This window comes from Lycorma delicatula, chromosome 1 (genome assembly GCF_047948215.1).
Source record: "Lycorma delicatula isolate Av1 chromosome 1, ASM4794821v1, whole genome shotgun sequence".
NCBI classification, from domain to species: domain Eukaryota; kingdom Metazoa; phylum Arthropoda; class Insecta; order Hemiptera; family Fulgoridae; genus Lycorma; species Lycorma delicatula.
The window spans coordinates 237,551,505-237,574,464 of record NC_134455.1 but is presented as its reverse complement, the minus strand read 5'-3'; the positions used below and the strand labels follow the sequence as shown (position 1 = coordinate 237,574,464).

General features: G+C 29.1%; 1 protein-coding gene across 1 annotated transcript in view; it reads left to right on the top strand.

Moving 5' to 3' along the window:
* Positions 1–19,331, top strand: part of BckdhB (Branched chain keto acid dehydrogenase E1 subunit beta) — a 53,371-nt gene extending 34,040 nt beyond the window's left edge. Inside the window, exons 7-9 of the mRNA XM_075374559.1 lie at positions 4,185–4,271; positions 10,520–10,677; positions 19,186–19,331. Coding sequence (XP_075230674.1) covers positions 4,185–4,271; positions 10,520–10,660 — 228 coding nt within the window. The 3' untranslated portion in view covers positions 10,661–10,677; positions 19,186–19,331. The remainder of the gene's footprint in view (positions 1–4,184; positions 4,272–10,519; positions 10,678–19,185) is intronic.
* Positions 19,332–22,960: the final 3,629 nt, after the last annotated feature.

The following is a 22,960-nucleotide window of genomic DNA, read 5'->3' as shown; positions in this document are numbered from 1 at the left end:
ACCCTGCTGGTTCATATTTACTGTATTAAAATATTGTTCGGTTCAATATGACCCTTGAAATATTTTTTAATGAAATCATTTGTATATAATAATACAATATTGTGTTCAAAAATAACATCTTTCTGGTTAAAATGATTTATTATTATTATTTATATATACAGATCAGTAAATAATAATTAAAAATGTTATCTGTATAGAATGGTAATATAAGAAAATTAATTTTATAGATTGTATATTTTTTATATAAAATTAATTTTTTTAATGACTTTTCTTGTTTTAATTTCTGTATTACCATAATGAGTCATAATAATCATGTAAAGCTTCATTTGTTATTACAACACATGCTAACATTATTATATCAATGATGTATCCACTATAATATCATCCTACAGACTTATTTGTTAAGTTAGTTAGTGGAAGCTTTCTTCATTCTGTCTACAGTAGACAGAACATGATAGGTTTGCAGCAAAGTTGTATATTATAATTGATGTTTATTTATTTAAACCATTCTCTATTCATTAAAAATTGACGTGTAACACCAATTTACTAATTGCATACCAAAATCTTAATACTGTTTAGATTATTTCCCAAATACATGTCTTCCTGACAAAAAAAACACCAAAAAAAAAAAAAACACATAAGCTGTACTTCAGAGCTACAGCAGCAATTATTATATGTAATTTGCTTTAATGCTTTTTTTTCTTCTTCGTCACTGATAATTTACTGTTTATTACACATGTAGTTACAAATCTTTAAATGTATCATCATAGGACGGTTGTCTGCCCTGAGACAAGTCTCTTGGATCGTGCCCACCTCCATTGCACTATTCCCACCAAACATCTCAATTCCTGGTACCTGATGTTTCTTTTGAATTTTCTACAATTTTTATTCTTTCTAGTTTCACATACTTACAACTTTTAATAGTCTCCTAAGCGTTACTCCAATCTATCTTTTCCTGTTTTGATAAAGTCCAGCTCTCCTGTTCCGAATTGTACTGATTAAGATTCTACTCTTATAAATTCATCTCATTACTTCATTTTTTATTGTGCCTGTCTGTTTGATCTCCTCTATCTGTACTCGTCATTTAATCTACATATCCACAGTTGAAATTCTTTCAGCCTATTTTTACCCCTTTTTTAGTTCCATATTTCACATCCATTCAGAAGTACAATCCAAACATAACAGTTCACTAGACACTTCAGGTCTAATCCAGTCTTATTATATAATACTTTCTTAGCCATTGCTGTTGTTTTTATTTCATTTTCACTTTCACTTTTTCAATCTTCTTCTAACTTGGTACTAAAGTATCTGTACAGTTTTACTTCATTATTCCTTCTTTTGAGCAAACATTCACTGATTAGTCACCTCCTCTTCTTGTCACTTTTTTCCTAGCCTTCACTTTCTTGCCAAATTCTGTCACAGTGTCCTAATTTAGAAGACATTCATTGAATATTCATTCTGTATGTAATGTCATCTGTAAGCCTTGTGCATTTTATTCTCATTCCTTTCTACACGATTCCTTCGTCTTATTCTAGATCATTCCAAATCATGTCTTTAATGAATATATTAAAAAAGGTGCTGGCTTATAACCTTACCATACTCTTCTTCTTAGATCAAACTGAGATTACTTTTTTCATAATTCGGATACAGTTCTTTAGTCCTCTTTCTTTCTGATCTACTCTGTAGCTTCTTAATATATTCATTAGTTTGTCCGATTTTAAGTGGTCAAATCCTTTTTCTATACCTATAAAACATACATTTATTCCATTCGCTCTTTCTATATATCTCTCACGATTAATTTACCATTAGTTATTCTTATTGGCCCCACTGCATCCCTAGAGCACCCTATCCTCTTAAATCCATATTGATCTTCTGTAATCATTTCTTCTATTTTTTGCTCTCTTGTGTTTAGATTTTATATAAGAGTAATTATTGAATGAGATTAAATTAAATTACTTCCTATAATCTTGACTGCAAATTGAACTGGGGACATTTGTTTTTCCTGTTTAGCCTCCGGTAATTACCGTTAAGATAATACTTCAGTGAATGAATGAGGATGATATGTATGAGTGTAAATGAAGTGTAGTCTTGAACAGTCTCAGTTCGACCATTTCTGAGGTAATAATTAAAACCCAACCACCAAAGAACACTGATATCAACGATCTAGTATTCAAATCCGTGTAAAAATAACTAACTTTACTAGGACTTGAACGCTGGAACTCTCGACTTCCAAATCAGCTGATTTAGGCAGACTTGTTCACCACTACCCCAATCCGGTGGATTTGAACTGGGGATTGTAATTATTAAATTAATCATATTATATGATTGTAAATCATATTAGTTTCATTTTCTCTTGTTATTCTTCTTCGTTAAGGCATCTTTTGTATTGGCAGTTCATTTACTTTCCTAGCTTCTTCATTCTTCATATCTTTCATTACTAGTATAACTTTCAATTTCAGGAACGCTTCTTATTTCATCCTCTTCCATTTCATCCTGGTCTTCTGTGGGAATTTCATTTGGCTTTCTGTTAGATTGAAATAATTCCTTCCATAACTTAAATATATTTTCCTCTATTTATATCATGATAATTTTTTTCCTTTGTTATACATTGGTTAATTTTATTGTTTTCTTTCAAAATCTTCTTTATCTTGGAATTCATTAATAAGTCATCATTTTCTTTGCATTTTGTAATACTCTTCTTAGTTCATTGTTTAATTTTTTCTAGAATTTCTTGCCTTTCTTGCTTTTTCTTGCCTTTTTTGTTATTGTATTGTCTTTTGTTTTCCAATTTCTCAGTCTTGTCTTCATTAATCTTCTTTTCTGTATAATATCAGTTTCTTTGATCTGTTGTTGTTTTTATGGCACTTTTCACATTCAGCCTAAAGTTATTTGCACCATTGACTTCTGCAGTTTTTCTCTTCAATATTCTAACTGATTTCTATCCTTCTATCCCTTTTCCAGTTTCCATTTAGTTTCTACATTTAGTACTACTTTTATTTTAGCTACCAGAAATATGTAATTGCTCTCAATGTCTGCTCAATAGCAACCTGTTTCTTTTTTATTTATTGCTTATCTGAATCTTTTTTCTGCAATTATATGGTAAGTGTGATATTTGATTTCATTTCCTGATTATTTCCACGTGCAGGTTCCTTTTATAGTTTTTAACTAAGTATTTTTTTATAAAAATCTAACTTTTCTTACAAAACTTCATAAAACTTTCTTCAAAACTTCATTACATATGCCTAGTCCATACTTTCCTGTTACTTTCACTAACTCTATTCCTGTCCTTCCCCTAACATTGTTTATATATACAGGTAAGTAGAAAGCTTGCAAGTATTATATTAGTCTGGTTATTTACTATTGTAAAATTTACTTTATTCTGCTGTACTTTTACTATTAGAATTTTTATACCATTTTTTGTAACTTAACCATTAGTTTTCGGTTATTATGATTAATTATTTTGTACACTAATAAAAATTTCTTGTTATTTGACCTTGTAAATTATCAGCATATTTATTCTACAATCCATAATTATTCATTTTAAGCTTGAAATCTGCAGCTTTAATTTTCACTTTTTGCAATATTGTTAATAAATATATTTAGATCCTGTTTTGTTTATTTTGAAAAATTTTTCCAATGTAACCACCATTGTTATTGAAGTTATAAAATAAAAATTTATATAAGGTGTTATTGGATCCAGAATAAGTACATTCCCTTCTCAGGAAGTTTGCTCAGCTCCTGATTATTAAATTATTAAATGTTTCATCTTCGCGTCAAGTAACTACTGTTTTATTTTTGTTTTTTTTAGTGCCGAGTTATCTTTTTAGAGCAGGCTTGTCAGAATCTTAACTAAGCTACTTATTTAGAAAAATCAGAAATCAAATTTAGTCAAAAAACATTTATTTACCTTTTCAGCTGATTGAGTGGATCACTATCACATATAGATGAAATTTAAATGACCATGGATTTAGAATAGTAGAAATTTACAGAATTGGGAAAATGTATGTGCAGTCTGTTAGTGTCTTTCATGTCTGTGTTGTGTATGTAGTTCTGCACTGTGAATAAATTTACACTTGCTAACTAAGAAAAAATATAATAATGCTTATAAGCAAAATAATTTTAAAATTAGTTGAATTTATCATTTTAAGTCCTATATCGTTATCTTCATTTATTTTTTTTTTCAGTCTGTAAAGAAGACTGGACGTGTCATTATTGCTCATGAGGCACCATTAACTGCTGGTTTTGGAGCTGAGTTAGCAGCTACCATTCAAGTATGCATTAAACAATTAATTATTTAACATAAAGCGTTTTTGTTTAAGTACTCTTTCTTTAGAATTATTGTCTTGCAGGAGAATGAATGTTGAAGTCTGTGTTAGAGCTCTTTTACACTTTTTACTGTGAAATTATCTTCAAACTTCAGGTTGCATCTCTTTTTTTCTTATGTATTTTATCTATTCAGTAACAGATGTATAATTAATTAATTGATAAGACAACTTGCAGTGATATATGCTGGTAGAAAATAGGTGGACTAATTTTACTTCTGATTTTAGGATGTTGAAAAAATACTAGAAACCTTTTAAAAATTTCACTAAAAGCAGCCTATTAAAAAAAAGCAACATAATTCCATGCTTGGCTCAATTGCCTCAAGGTTTACTGAGCCTAGGAAGTAATGGATTATTTAATAAAACTGTTACTAATTTTGGTAATAAATTTGTTTTAGATAAAGAAAAAAATGAACAATTTTTAGTTTGAGTATATTTGCTTTGAAATTCACTGTGTTAGCGTTGTGTGTGCAGTCTGTATCAGCTGAATCCCCGTTTAAAATTAATTTTTAGTGATTATATAAGGCAGATGAAGTTGTAAATATTTTAATAAAAGTTTATTTATTATATATCAGAATAAGGCAAAAGACTTGTTAAATGCCAAAAACTGGGCTTTATTAAGTGAATATGGCAGTGTGGCAGTGTCAATATGCTGTAATTTATGAATTTACTTACAAATATATTGTACTTCAACTGTGCTTTTTCTGTAAAATGTTATAATTTAATCAAGTAAAGAAATAATTCAACCAAAATTGATCTCAATATCAAGACTTGAAGCTGATGTTATTTCTTTGTTTAGTTCATAAAAGTTTTTCTATAAAAATTTCTTATTCGGTACATGACAATCTTTGGACAGTCTGTGACAAGTATTGTGCTGTAATTTTAAAAAATTCTTTTTTTATCTTTATTTTTCAAATACTGTGCTTTTAAAGCATTTCTATTTTCTATTTAGTGTTAAAACAGTGTTTTTAGCAGTTTTAAAAGATAGAACAAATTGTAGTAATCTCTATTTTTTCATTCTTTGGGCATTGTAAAATTGCAACCATAAAAGAATTGCATAAGCACAATCTTCATCATCAATATGCAACAATTATTGTCACCATTTTGATTTAAAGTTAAGACAGATAATAAAAACTAGAACAGGTACATTTGCAAAAAGAAAAAGCACCAATGTAGTGTTTTTTCTGGGCTTTTATATTATGTTTCTTAAACAGAAGAATGATTTTGTATTCCACTAACATAATTTTTTTCAAAATCTTACAAAAAGAATGTATAAAAAATACAAAAGAATGTTTTTGAGTCTGTGGCTGAATTACATTCTGTAGTAGATGTGTAATTGTCATCAAAGAAGTTTAAATAAAATGCCAAATTTAATTCATGCTTTTGAGTAGTGGATGTAGGTTTATGACTTAAAGAATAAATTTTTATTTAATTATGAATATTTCAGTGAAATAAATATTCTAATTAATTTTAAGACTAGCACGTGATATTTTCTTACTTGCTTTGAGAGCAGTGAATACTTTTATTTTTTTTATTAACCCTTTAATGCAAACAGAATTTTATATTTTCCCAAAAAAAGCCAGGCATTTTTTGTTATCTAAAAAAATAGTCACATCTTCCTTAAATTTTAATAACTTCCAGAGGTAGTGTTTTAATAACAATCATCACTTGTTATTTTACTTAAAAGTCCAATTGACAATGTATCTTCTACTTTTACACTAACAAAAATGCCAAGTAGCAAAACACTGTGTTTCTACCAAAGTTATTTCATGTGTACCAGTAGTATACAAGATCATCTTCAAAGCAGTAATAATATTTGTAAATGCATTTTTAATCTTTTAAAAATATTTTTAAATTGTTTGCTGAATAAATATGTTTAACATTAGTAAAAATAATTTAACTGGTGTAGAGAAAAGACAACATTGAAGTTACTACTGTATAAATAGCTAATCTGTCAGGCTTTATTTTTTATAAACAAAATCATACTGTGTAGTTATTTTTTTCTTGAATTTTATTTTTCTTGTGATTTTACATTAAATAAAAAATTGAATTTCCAGTTACTAAATAGTTGTTTCTATGTTTTTATTTTAGTTCTCAGTAAAGTGAACAGCATTTAAAAACTACTTATGATAAATGATTTGAAAGAAGTTGTCAAGAACTTCTAAATTATCATAACTCAGAGAATATCTTTCTGATTTATTTTCTGATGATCTCTCTTATAATCTCAGTGTACAGACAGTGTATTCTGTATCCAGTGCAAATCCAATAATTAGAGATCATGAAAATGATATTAAGAACAGGAGAAATTATGCTTGTTGTAACAAAAGAGAAGTCAGGACAAAGTCTAAAACTTTATGTATCTAAAGCTTAATTTTGTAAATTAGTTGCAGTTATGATGTTCTTGCATAACAACTTTAACTTATATTATAACTAATTTCTATAATAATCTTAAAATAGTATAACAGCTTATTGCATCCACTGGCTTTATTATCATAATTTCAAAATTATATTAATAATTTATCACAATCATTTCTTTCAGTTCCGTAAAAATGAAAATGTATTTTTATTATTTCATACTGAAGTAGTTAAAAAATTTTCTCACTGCTTTAAATTAAATTTACGCAGTTGAAGACCTATATTAAAACAGTCCAAAACATTAATATAAATAAGCAATAAATTAAAACGTTTTAATGTAAAAAATTGTTTAAACTACAGCTGACATAATTAGTTAATAAAGTAAAAGTAAGTGAAGTTTTCTGTTATTTAAAAAAATCATCAAACAGTTATATTACAAAAGAATTCTAATTATGATTAGAATTCTTTTGGTTATTACAAATATGGTTTTTATATATGCTAGCCGTTAACTGACCAGTTAACTTGAATGATGCCATTTATCAAATAAATTTGAAAGTTTGAGAGATAGTTATAAATATATTTTAAGAGTCAAAAATAGTTTCCATTTTTGTTTTGTTTGAGGTTATTAGATGGTGATACTTACTTTTTGTGGTTTTTATTTATACTTTTTCCATTTAGTTTAAGCCTGTAACTGAAACATTATATTATTTATATATTTTTTCTATTATATATTTTGTAATATTATGAATATATAAATTAAATTATGAATAAAATAAAATTATGAGTTTGTAAATAATACTAATTAAAAAGAAAAAAAATGATTTATCTGCATGCCATTCAACTTGTACATAAATATCTGTTCAAAATAATTTTCAATAATCTCTTCTGAATTGAGAATTATTTTGTAGTAATTTTTTATATTTAATGTATTTACCTTAACATTATTTTTTGCAATTGTATTTAAATATTTAATATAAACTTTAAACATAACTATTCTTTAGTTTATAATTTGTTTTTATATTTACAATTTATTTATTTATGTTCCAATTATTTCAGGAAGCTGCAAGCTTAACAAGGTAGAGACCTCACACAATCAATATGCATTTCTAAAATGTAAATAATAACTATTAAGCTGAACCACAGCTGATGAATGTTATGATAAATTCTTATTTTTAGTGATGAATGTTCCAAATAGCATTATCAAAGACACCTTCAGTTGTTTTTAGCAAACTAGCCTCTAGCATCCAGCTTTACAAACTGGTGTGTTATTTGATTACATCTATTTATTTAGTATTTCTTTTTTATAATTGTATCCCTATGACAAAAACTGGATATTCTTTCCTTTAATATTACTTTGATAACTTGTATAAAGTATATTATACTTGAATAAATTGAGAAAAGAACTAGCTTCAAAATAAATCATCCATAAAATTTTAGCATCTCTAACACAAGGAAATTCTTATTTCACATAATGAAATCCATCACCATTTTATCCATCACTTTAACAAAGATTTTGAAAAACCCTTCTAATTTTGTATGGAGTGGAGGTAGAAGAAACATTTCTGAGTTAACTAGTGGGGGATGTACAACATTTTTCTGTCCGGGCATAAGTGCTTCGTGCTTTGACCATTCTTCCCCGATATAATGATTTATCTTGTCCTTGCTGCTCCAGTCATACAAAAAGCCACAAAATTTAGTTTAGCCAAGCTACAAACTCATTGACAATGCAATAACTTTTAAATTGATAAATATAGTCTACCAGTGGCTGTACTGAATTTTTTCTAACAAGATTTCCATTTTGTCATATATTTCTTTCATGTTAATTGCTTAAGCTAACCAAATGAATGGCACAGAAGGAAATTTGTTGCCATTTTGCAAAAGGGCAGGAGAACTTAATTAAGTCTTTGTAGAATCAGTGAATAGTTTTCATTCCATAGAGTTACGTTCAGCCTCTCACCGTAGATCCCAAAATCTCAGCTTGTTTCTTCTACAAATTCAATTTCCAAATAAAGGTGTTTTTACTTTGGGTTATCAGACAAGGTTCATTGGAAGAGGATTCTGCTTCAAATGTAGGATTATCTTCCTCCTCATGTGAAACTTCAGTGGCTACCTCATATTTCAATGCACTTTCTAAACTTAGATGTGCTGGAGAAAATGGTACAGATAAGTCATCGTCGTGAGGCATTGCCTTATAGCGAATAGTGAATTCAAGTATTGCATTGTGTGTTTGGATTTAGTTCTTATTCGTTTTATCTTTGGAATACGGAAATAACAGTTTGGCAAATGGTCTTGTAGCTCACGCCGTATGATCAATATGGAAAAATCTAGTGACAGTCACTCCTGGCCCAGTCTGTCAAATGTTTCACACAAGTTGAACAGCAGATGTAAGGGGCCCAGCTTTTATCTTATTCCCCAACTGTACAGTCAAAATATAGTTCATAACATTTTTTAACTAAGTTAGTGGAGTTGTGCATCTTTGTCCTTTTGACATCAAATCCCCACACAGACTGTCACATAACAGATATACAAGGTCTACCCAGAAAGTAATGTCATACTTTTATTGTGAAGCGACTGTACATTGCAGTGTGCTTTTATCATCTGCCGGGATCGATTCCAATTTAATGGAAGTACATCTTAAATTAACTTTACAACACTAATATATAAGGAATGGATAATATACATGATATTCATGTAACTGTGTGTAAATGAAGAATGTAAATTGAAGGATCATATATTTAGATTCACATCCTATGAAAATTAATTCATGGTAAAAGTACTCCTTGCAAAGTTCATTAGCTTTTATAATCAAATGTATTGTTTGGCAAATTGTCAGTCATTGATAAATTTGAATGTAATGTGAATAAATAATTTGTGTAATAATAAATTATTTTTTTTTTACTTTATAAAAATTGTTTATAATGTATACAAGAATCAAATAGTTGTGAGTGATTAGATCAAGAAAGGCAAGTTACAGTACCAAGAGAAGTAAAATAAGGATATAGTGTATACCTATTGCTGGACTAACACTCCAAGAAGGGGTTAAGATTTGCTGATGATGTGTGGAAACTAAACCAAATTGAAAGAAATATTGAATGTTGTAGGTTCATTGTTCAGAGAGAAATTTGATTTGAAAATAAATATCAGTAGAACAAAACCACTGAAATGTGATAAAATGTTAGTAGGAAATTTATATATTAAATACTAAGTTTAATAAACATTATTTAACAGAAGTCAAGGAATTCTGTTATTTAGGTGGTAAATTCATAAAGAATGGATGATGTGTTAGGTTAGTATGAAAAAGAAGAATCTTTGTATAGAAAAGAAATTGACTTAGGTACATCAAATGCAGATTTAGTAATTGAATAGAAGTTTTTAAACAAATTTGTGGGGACAATAAGGCTAAAAGTCACTGTTAAAACATGGGCAGCTGGAAAGCAAGAAGTCATAGAATGGGAAATCTGATGTAAAAATTGCTGAAAATTAATTGAGTTGACAATTTTCAAAGTTAAGGATTTTAAACGAGACACAAATTGTGTTTCCATAAAAGTTTATCAAAATATATGAAAACATTTGATGCAAAAAAAAGCAAAAACTTCCCCAAAAAGAGCTGTATCTGCCACTGATTTTTAATTTTAGTACATAATTCCTTAAATGTAAAACAGTATAGCATAATCAAATGTTTTTAATTAACAGTTTTTGTAAGATTAAAAAATGTTTCACTAAAACAATGTTATGTAAGTGTATCCACACTATGTGTAAAAGAATTAACACTTGTAAACAAAGTAATAGTTTTGATCAACAGTTGTAGAGTTTATCTGAAGAGTTGTTTTGTATTGTTACAGGAAGAATGTTTTCTATATTTAGAAGCTCCAATACAAAGAGTAACAGGATTTGATACTCCATTTCCTCATGTATTTGAACCATTCTATTTACCAAACAAATGGCGGTGTGTTGAGGCAATTAAACATGTTATTAATTATTAAATTATTTTTACAAACAAGTAAGTGAAGAAATTATTTAATAAAATGTTATTTTCTTAAAATATACAACTGTAATTTTTTTCTTTTTTGTGAAAAGTTGTGATCTAAGCATGGGTAGTCCCCCAATACCAATCCTAATCTCTGATTATTGTTTTGTATAATGTGATAAACTAGTCTTTAAAATAGAAGTTTGTATATAACATTTACACAGTAAAACTGTAAATCAAAATTCAACTCGCTAACATGTTATAGCAAATTTTTTTAGACGTTAGTTAAAAGAAGCTTACAGTATGTAAGCTGTGCAGAAACAATATCCATTGTTTCTATATAACTGAAAAGAATACTCAAAACCATAAATTAATACCAATGACATTGTATCAGTTTATTGCTGGATATATAATAATTATGTTAATTAAAACTAGGAGTAATTTTATCTACAATCTTTTTCAGTAAAACATAATCTTGTTAATAAATCTCAGTTCCTTAAAAAAAAAGCATCATAATTGAGATTAGAACAACCTCTTTATCTTCTTGAATGCTGATATTTACAATCATTGTGGTAATTTCTTGCTCTCATCTGATTTTTCAATAAATCTTCTGAGATGGCTTGCCTATTCAAAGAATTATAGATGTTTTGTTGCCATGTCTGAGATCCCCTCACCTGGAGCCTAGTGATAAACTTTCAAGACCAGTTGGTTTGAGATTTGAACTCATATGCTGTAAATGGCCATACTGTTGAATCTCTATTTACTCATTTGAATCAGTTATCTTATTTTCCAACTTAATCCTAATAGAATTAATATCTTCATGTCTAGTATGTCTTCATTCTGCATTTTGTCCTTGAGAATTAGTTTTAGCATTACCTCCAATAATTATTTCAATCACAATCAGTTTCTGTCACAGTTTTCCATCCAATGGTTCATAATTCAGATTTAAAACTCTTTCTTTTCACTCCTGCTGAGAGGCCATAACAGTGAATGCAATTTTCTTAGTATAGTTTTCCTTTTACTAACTTTAGTGCAATATCATTCTCATCTCTACCATCAAAGGTTAAATTTACCTGTAAATCTCTCTTTAATCCTCACTATTCTACCTGTGCCTTTGTTTGAATTCAATCCCTGAACCTCAATAACCATGTTTTGTGACTCTTCCTCACTAACCCCTAAATCACATAAATTTTAGTTAGCTTTGTTGTCATGTATGCCTTCACTACACCTTCAGCAAACAATAAGGTATACAATCATTCTGAATTATGGATATGTGCTACTACTACCTTATGCATTCACTTTTCAGGGCTTCTTTAATATGTCCTAAAAAATGTAGGCAATAAACACCATCCTCATTTGTTCACCATAAAAGCTTCTGACAATTCATCCCCCATCTTAATAGTAATGAAAATTTCATCATAAACGGCCTCGATTTTATTTAAAAAAGAGGAACTTATTTCAGCTTTTGTAAGAAGTTCCCCGATCTTATTTAGAGGAACACTATCATTGGCCTTTCTTCAATTTAAAACTAATGGATGTAGCTCTCTTTCTCACTGCAATTTCTTGTCCATATTTGGTAACTGATTACTTTGATAACTGATGGTATTTTGTCCTTGTATAATAAGTTAAATCTATTTTAAGTATAGTTGTGGTCTGTTTTATTTTGCTCTACATATCCAGAACTGCAATTATTATCATTACTGATTAGTTTATACAGTAGAAATTGATAGGTTTAGTTTTCTTGTTACTGTTCCCAAGGACAAAGGCCAATTTCCTAGATATAGCCTAGCCTTGGTAACATTCAGAAATAATTTTTTTAAGATTTTTTTACCATGCCGCTTTATGGAAGGCAATGAGCAATTTCTGTCTGTTCTTTATCCAGTCCTTATTGTCATTATTCTGAGATATTGTTGTTTTTTCTCTGTAATAAAGTTTTTGCTGATTCTTTTCTATATACTGACATTGTTTTTTATTGTAAAACCACTGAACTGATCTAAATTTATAAACAAAAATCCCGTCTGCAATAAGGATACAGACAAACGCACTTGGTAAAAAACCATAATGTTAAAAGTTGTCATCTTATGTTGCTAGAAGATCATGATAAATCTTTAAGAGTGAATATTTTGTCTGCAAATTTTAAAGTGATTCTTATTATTTTTACAAATTAATTTTAATTGAAAAAAATATCAGATTACTTTCAATTGCACAGGTAAATTTTATGTTCTTATTTAGTTATATAAAAAATGCAAAAACATATACATTTCTCAACCAAATTCATTGAAAATACTAAAATTCACGTTAAACTTTCATTTCTAGTTTATCCACAGTAAGATTAACTGTGAACTAAGAGAGAATGTTGTTATCTGTGGTGTGTTTTATCAATTAGTTTACAGAAACCATTATTGAATTAAAAATATTTTATTTTTTCTAAGTTAAACTGCTATTGTCATTATTCTGAGATATTGTTGTTTTTTCTCTGTAATAAAGTTTTTGCTGATTCTTTTCTATATACTGACATTGTTTTTTATTGTAAAACCACTGAACTGATCTAAATTTATAAACAAAAATCCCGTCTGCAATAAGGATACATACAAACGCACTTGGTAAAAAACCATAATGTTAAAAGTTGTCATCTTATGTTGCTAGAAGATCATGATAAATCTTTAAGAGTGAATATTTTGTCTGCAAATTTTAAAGTGATTCTTATTATTTTTACAAATTAATTTTAATTGAAAAAAATATCAGATTACTTTCAATTGCACAGGTAAATTTTATGTTCTTATTTAGTTATATAAAAAATGCAAAAACATATACATTTCTCAACCAAATTCATTGAAAATACTAAAATTCACGTTAAACTTTCATTTCTAGTTTATCCACAGTAAGATTAACTGTGAACTAAGAGAGGATGTTGTTATCTGTGGTGTGTTTTATCAATTAGTTTACAGAAACCATTATTGAATTAAAAATATTTTATTTTTTCTAAGTTAAACTGCTAACTTTTTTAAATCTCTTTGTATTTTATACTAATATTTTATATGAATCAATAGATTCATCAGTCAAACATTCTTCAAAATCTCTGTTGTTTCCTTGATTACAATTTTGAAATACAGCACAGTAAAAATAAAACAATCAAAAGAGATAAAACAATCAAAATTTCTCCAACTCATAAATTCTCATTCTTTATTATTTATTTCTCAAGAGTAAAAATTTGTTTCTTTTGATTTCTAATATTTGCATGTTGTTCATACTTGAAAATATATGTTTATTTTCTCTAAAGTGGTCACCATAATTAATTTTTTTGCTTGTTTGTATGTTCTTGTAAATGTTTTTTTTTTTTTTTTTAATTTTAGTTTGTAATTTCTATTTAAATCTTTTTTTTACAGTTTTGTTATCTAAATTCTGCATTTCATAAATTCTGCTTTACTGTAAATACATACTAGAATTAGATTTGTGAAAAATGTAAATATGTTGGTATTATAATTTAAGGGAATATAAAAATTATTTTTATAATAATTTCTTAATATTGTTGATTTATTTATTTTATTATCTTATATATTAAAAAAATTTGGCCGAAAGCCTATTTCCAGTCCATATGAGCATTCTACTGGATGGATTGGGCTGATGATTTCTTTTATTTTACTAAGGATGACCCATAAGCATGTCATCATGCGTCATCAGATCCCAAACTTATGTCTTCTCTTATAATTCCTTAAAAACTCCTCATTTCTTCCTTAATTAAGGAGCTTTCCTTAATGAGTATGAACTTTCTTTCTACTCCTAATGAGTAGGAACTTTCCTTATGAGTATGAGTATTATTTATACTCACAAGAAAATCACTTAGAAGGTCCATCAACACTTGATGACGTATCTGTAGGCCATTCTAAGAAGAAAAAATGAGCCTGATCCATCCAATAGAATGTCTGGACAGACTGGAAATAGGTTTTGAGCAAGCAGTTTACGTGTGGTAGGAAAGGGAAGAGAAAAACACGGAGGTAAGACTTGTAAATGGAACAGGTTCTTAGCTGACTGTTTTAAATATAATTACAAAGTAATGATGTATACATCATTACTTTGTAATTATAACGCTGTGGAGCAGCAAGGATCCACAAGGTTTGTAGGCGAAATAGGTTTTTAGGCAAATGTTTTTTTGAAATATATAACATTCCTTTGCAATAATAATACTGCGGAACAGCAAGGGGCTACTAGTTGTGTTTAAATTAGGTCTGCTGATTTACTTATTTATATCATTATTATAAAATTTTTTTCTTGCTCTGGATTTTATTAAACTATTCATTACACTTCAACATGATCTGTATTGTACAGGATATATTAATTCAAGTATTAATAACACTGATAAACATAATTTTTGTTTCTTAACAAGAGATACATGATTTTAATCTGTTTTTTGATGCTGAAAATGAATATGCGCTTAGAATCTTTCTGTCACCCACCATTTTAATTAAAGGATTTTTTTCATTTCTCAATGTAATGTTAGCATTTCAAGCTCCTACATTGTATTTTGTTAACTCATTTTTTATTGTTTAACTCTGTTAACATAATTTGTAAGCTGTAAACAAACAATAGTAGACAAAGAATTAAATCATGTCATAGTCATACATTATGACATCATATCTGATACTGAAGAGTGAGCCTTCATGGACAACATTAATCATGTCTGTGCAGGTCAAAACATGTAGCTGAAACTCAGCTGTGTTGTTTGTATTAAGCACTGGATTTAGGAATGAATTAATTGTTCAGTCTTATTGCTCTCTTAAGTTTAACAGTGCAGTGTCATAATGCCTCAGAATTGTATAAATGATGTGGATGCCTTTTGTTATGTATGTGGTGCCTTTAATTAAAAAAGCATATCATTTGTATTTTGTGTAAAATTTGTGATCAAGATAAGACATGGGCTTCTTACGTACTAGGTGTGTGAGAAACATAATTAGATTGGTAACACTGCGAGTGATCTGGCAACGCTGTGTCTACCAGTCTGTGCTAGACTGGTTTGTTCATCCCTCCTCATGCTCAGTACGAGTTTCAACTCTGTTCAGTTTACACATTATTTTTTACAGCGCCATCAGTGAAGTTGTGTTTTTGTTGTGTGTTATGAAAATGGAGCATCGGAATTTAGAGCAATGTTGTGCGATCAAGTTTTGTGTTAAACTTGGGGAATCTGCAAGTGTGACCTTTGAAAAGTTGAAATAGGCCTATGGGGAACATTGTATATCAAGTTTTCTGCTGGCACAAATCATTTTTGAAAGGCCGAGAACACATTGAAGATCAACCTAGCTCAGAGAGACCTTCAACTACAAAATCTGATGAAAATGTTGAGCGTGTGAGGGTTCTTTTGAGATCAGATCGTCATTTAACAATAAGGATGGTGAGTGAACAGTTAAATTTAAACACTTTGACCGTTCATCAAATTTTGACGGACGATTTGGACATGCGAAAGGTTTGTGCAAAATTGGTGCCGAAAAACTTCACAACGGAACAGAAGGACAATCAAAGAAACATGTGTCTTCTCAGTCTCCTCTCATCTTCTTGAGAGGATTGACAATGACCAAGAATTCTTCAATCGTGTGATCACAGGTGATGAATCCTGGATATTTGAGTACGATCCTGAAACAAAGCGGCAAAGTGAAGAGTGGCACACTCTGTCATCTCTTTGACCATAAAAATGTTGAATGAGCAAATCAAAGATCAAAACCACGCTGATTTGCTTTTTTGACAGTAGGGGTATTGTGCATAAAGAATTTGTTCCTCCAGGACAAACCGTCAACCAAGCGTTTTACAAAGATTTCCTTGAAAGGCTCAAGAAAAGAGTGATTCACGTGAGACCAGATATTGCAGACAAGTGATGTTTCATCATGACAATGCCCTGTGTCACACAGCCATTTCTATCAGGGAATTTTTGACCTCAAAATGCATTCCTACGGTTCCTCAACCCCCCTATTCACCTGATTTGAGTCCTTGTGACTTTTTCCTTTTCCTGAAATTGAAATATATCTTAAAAGGACGTCATTTTGGAACTCTGGAGAACATTCTAAAGACTGTGACCGACCAGTTAAAAGCCCTACCAGTTGAAGCCTTCCAGCGCTGCTACCAGGAGTGGGAACAATTCCACCGGTACAGCTGTCCAAGGGAACTACTTTGAAGGAGGGGGGGAATATTGTTGTTTGAAAAAATAAAAACTTTGGTAAACTTTGATGTACCAGTGGTTTGGCGTGAACCAAAGAATCATGTAACTGATTGTTACTTTTGTTTAACGAGTATGTCTGGAATTTCTAAAATATTTAAACATAATTTAAAACATCCTTCATTGCAATCTGCAGTCAGGCCTGTACCTTACAGTGAAATTATTCCAGTTTCTGAGCCATCTGTTTTTATGTTTCGAAAGCAGCAATGAAGAATCAGGCAGTTTTGAAGAAGACAACAGTGATTTTGATTTTGAATTATCTTCCAATAAGCCACATCTTATATCACAAGGTGAATTAAATGACTTGGTTAGGGATTTAAATTTATCAAAAAAATCAAGCTGAACTGTTAGGATCAAGACTGCAAGGTTGGAATTTACTTCAAAAAAATACAAACGTTTTGGGCTTTTGAAGTCACCAAAAAGAAAATTGCAAAAAAAATTGTACTTTTTCAGTACTTTATTGATGAAAATAATTTGATTGATTGCACAAATATTGATGAGCTTGTTACAATTAGGATAAGTTTATAAACCTGAAGACTGGCGCCTTTTCATATCCAAGTATAGTCTTAAAGTGGTTCTACTACACAACGGTAACAAATATCCTTCAATGCCGATCGCTTATGGTATTAATTTGAAAGAGACATATGATGTGATGAAAGATATTCTTGAAAAAATAAATTATAAAAAACATACCTGGAACATATGTGATGATTTGAAAGCTATAGCTATTTTGTTAGACATGCAGTTAGTCTATACTAACTACATGTGTTTTTTTTTTGCAAATGGGACAGCCGAACTAGAGATAAACATTATGTTACCAAAGAGTGGAAGAAATGAGACAACTTAACTCCAAATGGGAAAAATATTATTCATGAGCCCTTAGTTAAACCCAAAAAAATATTTTTTCTCCCTCTCCATATCAAGCTAGGACTAATGAAGAAATTTGTAAAAGCAATGAAGATGGATAGTCCCGGATGTTGTACATCAGGCAGAAATTTCCAAATGTAAGTGAAGGAAAAATTAAAGAAGGAATATTTGTTGGTCCTCAAATAAGAGAGTTAGTCAAAAATGATGTATTTAACTCAACCTAAATAATGTAGAAAGTGCAGCTTGGGCTTAATTTAAAAACATTTGTAAAAATTTTCTCGGCAAACAAAAATCTGACAATTACCTTGATATTGTTAATGAACTTCTCTTACTTCATTCAGAGCTACGGGATGTAATATGTCTTTGAAAATACATTTCCTCCACTCACATCTGGATTTTTTCCCAGACAACCTCAGAGATGTAAGTGACGAACACGGTGAACGTTTCCACCAAGACATTTCAGTGATGGAAAGACATTATAAAGGGAAATGGAATACTAACATGTTAGCCGATTATTGTTGGACATTAATTCGGGATGTGCCTGAGGCTATTTATAAAAGAAAAGCATCAGAGAAATCATTCTAACACAGGTATGGCTATGTAAAATTATAAATTTTACAGATTTTAACTATATTTTTCCTTAATTTTTTTTGAAGGGTAATTTATTTAAAACTAAGGGTTATAAAATAATTGTATTTGCAGATCTGTAATGTACACAAAAAAGCAATTCAATAACTGTTATCACACTTAGGGAAACATTAAACAAATTTTTTTGTCTATCAGTGTAATACTTATTAAAACACGTTGCTATTTTTTAGTTTAGTTTGGGTGACAGGAGATTTTCCTGAACGATTCATTGATTATTCCACCAAACTATAAGTTAAACTTCTCATTAAAAGATGGTCCTTTATCTACCAAATATTTATCTAAAAATTTTCTCTACCTTTTGCTCTATATCTAATAATAGTATGTATATTGTATGAGTGAAATTTAATTACCCTGTTGTTTTAAAATCATTAAAATGGATCCATTTTGTCAATTTTTACATAGATTTAAAGACAGTTTTTTTGTTTTGAATCCAATCTCTAAGAGTATTTTGTTAAATATCAGATAATCGTCTTTCTTTCTAGCATTATTCATATACTTCATGTGACGAAGTTATTAATAATGAGATGGTAGTATCAATATTCCTTTCCTTGTTTTGCAGTGGGTATCATTGAGTTTAGCATATTTCAAGGTGGATTTAGAAAATATATCTTAATAAAAGATTCTACACTGATTTACCTCATTGCAAGGTTGGAAAAATTACTCTTATACGCATAAAAAAATTAACTTTATATCTTATCTGTACAGATTTTTTTTTAATGCGGAACTCAATTAAATCTTCAAAATCGCATATACTATTATAAATATATATTACTGAATAAGCTGGTTGGATTAAAATTATTAACCATTCCATGTTTATTTTACAGGTAATTATCTAAATATCAAGATGTTGGATGAGAATTACATCAATTTTTACTGGTTCTATCATGATAATTATAAACAAACACAATTAATTTGTAAAATATGGTGACAAGTCTTTTATAATAAACTTTTAATGTATTTCATTTTGAAATTTTTTTTTCAATTTAATGTTTTAAAATTGAAGCATAATATTTTGTATTTTAAAAGTATAACTGATCTAAAAATGTCAAATCTTTTTTGCACTGAAAATTTTTAGTGTGTTTCCAAACTTGGTGAACAAAATTTAGTAAAGAAAAAAATAAAATATAAACAAAGAATCTTAAGATAAAAAGGCTCACAAATCTATAAAATAAACTTGGACACAATGTAATCTTCAGACTACATTGTGTTGCTAAGTTTGAAGTATTGTATATATGTCTGGTATGTCACCAAACATACACAGTGATACATAAAATGAGATGCTCTGATAGCATTGTGTCCTGAATTGAACAAATGAGATGAAGCTTTCAGTGTAGATATAATAAAAAAATAAAGTAGTTCATAATAATATAAAGTTAATATTTTCCAATCATCACATTAGTGCAGCTCAAAAATCCAGCAACATTAATAAAAATCTTGTTATTCTGTTATATACTATAAAGGATTTTACACAAAAGAATAGTTTAATATACTCACAAGCAGGCAGTTTAACATATGCAAAACCATCTAACACTCTGAAATATATGAAGTACACAAGAGTGATAACACTAAATGGACGTACATATTTCAAAATCAATTACAATTTTTGTCCATTTTTTTAAATATTCCAAATATATGTCTAATATATGCAAGAAAAACCATTCTCAACTGATGCCAGAGTGAAATACAACAGCACTAGTCACTGAAAATGGCTGCAGAAATATGGAAAGGGGTTTTGACATCAGTTTCTAAAACACATTAAATAACTTTGATTTTTCAATAAAAAAAATTGAATACAGTACGGAAATTGGAAAATTTAAAACTCCTGTATTTAAATGAAATTAAAGTTTTTATTTTAACATAAATGTTTTTACAGTCTTCTTCTATTAAGTAAAACATGCCATTTTATTTAAAAAAAATAACACAACTGGTTGCCACTGTTGCAGTCTACACACCCTTGTAATCTTAATTGAAAATTTTCCATTATGTAACCGAATATGGCTGGAGTAACGCATACAATTTCTTGAATTTTTAATTTTAGTTCTGCTAATATTTGCAGTCTTTCAAATACACCTTGCACTTGAGCAAACCCCAAAGAAAAAAGTCACATCTGGACAAATCAGGAGATCTAGACGGCTAAACAGTGTCCCCATTTCTGGATATGATACGATTCAGAAAGAAATGAAGAGAAAGAGTTCTCTTAGATTAGTGTTAAGTTTTTAGAGCTAGGATGGATTGTATTGATTATTGAATGATCTAATGAAACTATATTCTTCTAGGATAGTTGAATTTAATTTGTAAAAGATACAAAATAACATACTAGATAACTAAACCACATAAGTGACATTAGATGAAGAAATACCTTCAAGTAGACAGTCATTCAAGTTAAAAACTCGAATGACTGTTTCAACTGGTCGTAGGCCAGTGCTAATAGAAACTAGAGAGCAGCATTAGCTGGCTCAAACTAGGAACGGAACAAGTAGAAATATACAAACACAAGCAGTATGACTTGTAGCAGTTTGACATGATGGGAACCTCATAATTAATGGAAATTGAACTAATTCTTGCCTCAGAAATTTAACTGTGCTTATGTAATGCACTATAGTAACGGTTGTAGCATTTCCTCAATCGTTTTTAAAAAAGAATTGTCCGATAGTGCCAGATGAAGAAAATGCCCACCTTCAGTATTTACAACAGTTTCTCATGTAACTGAATTTAATTTTCACGGCTCCAATATCTACTAAAAATGAGTTTAATCTGACATAAGCATACAATGGAGTAAGTCTTCTTCAACATCCAAACAAATACTCCCAACATTTCTTGGAAATTCATGCATGCACCCAAATCAGCATCTTTTAATTTCTGAACAGTTTGAATTTTGCAGGTAGGAGTGTAAACGTAAAACCTTATGTAAGATTTTATGAATCAATGATTCACTGAAAATAAAAAAAGCTAATTCATATTTAATTGCAGGAATTTTTTGGACTGCATGTTATAGTTTGAATTCTATCAATATTTTCTGGAGTTCTAACACTTTTTGCTGCTCATTTATGATTTGAATTTAATGTGGATCCAGTTTCCTCAAATGTTTTAATTCTTAAGTTAATTACATGAACAGGTGCTACCCACACTTCATGTGAAATATTGGATCAATTTTGAAATAATCTTCGTAAAGTTGTCACAAAGTCATCAATTTTATAAAACAATTTAACGTAGAAAGCATGATTTATACCTGACCATTGTTTCTTGTTTACTAAATGGCATTACTTGTTACTTGTTAGCAAATTGAATCATAAGAAACTAGCAACAGGGAAATCATTCAAAGGTGTTGTTCAAGGTTTTCTTCTAAACAAAACAGCTGAAAATAGTGATCTGTTAATAGTAATAGTGAACTAGTTGTACAGTTTCAGTTCGACCATTCCTGAGATATGTGATTAATTGAAACCCAACCACCAAAGAACACCAGTATCCATGATCTAGTATTCAAATCTGTATAAAAGTAACTGCCTTTACTAGGATTTGAATGCTGGAACTCTTGACTTTCAAATCAGGTGATTTGGGAAGATGCATTCACCACTAGACCAACCCGGTAGGTTAGTAGTTCTGTCATATTTGATATTAACTATTCTATAATTCATAATTGATGGATTATTTCTAATAGATTTAAAATAGAATACTTTTTAGTAAATGAATTTAATTAATGTTGTAATTATTTTATTTATCATTAATAGTAAAATATTCAAATAAAACTGAAAAGAATTACCATAAAATAAAGTAATCTGAGTCTATGACTGATGTCAGTATAATTAATGATTTTATGAATAAATGTGAATTAAATAAGCTTATTTATAGCGTTAATTATAATAAACGTTTTTGGTGATATTTCTTTACGAATAAATTATTTTAAAAATTCACTTGGGTTATGAACAGGCTTGCAACTGCAAGTTTTATAATAAGATCATGTAAATCACTAAGTGTATCATCATTATCATCACTTCAACCATTCCTATAAATGAAACTGGTAGTTCTAAATCGCTAATAAAATTAGAATGTACCATTTTCCTTTGTTTACACACTAGGTACATTGTCTATGTGTAATATATGTATGTTGTTTTACAGATAACATTATAAACCTCTATCTAGTGGTCAGAAATTGTTAGATAAACCAAAAAACTAAATAATACACAATTCGCTCTTTGAGCAATAATTTGCAAAGGACTAGTTGCAAACTAGTTATATAGCATAGATTTCAACATCGAACTTCAACACCTGTTGAATTCAAATGCAAGTATTTTTCTAGTTCAGTTATTTTCATTAAACCACTAAAAATACTAAAATGTTTACTGCATTTTCATTAATATTAGGCAGTATTATATGACAATTGACAAAAAAATTTGACAGTTTAGAAATGAGTAAAGTAAATCTGAACAAATGAGTCTAATATTCATCTAGAGAACCTTTTATGTTCACTTACATCAAGTACATTTTAAAGTTATTTTAAATACTAATAATACACTGTTTAAATGTCCCTTGACCTTTAACATTGCTGAATGTATCATGCTATTTGGTATTGCCACTATTTATTTAAAAATGGCAAATTTT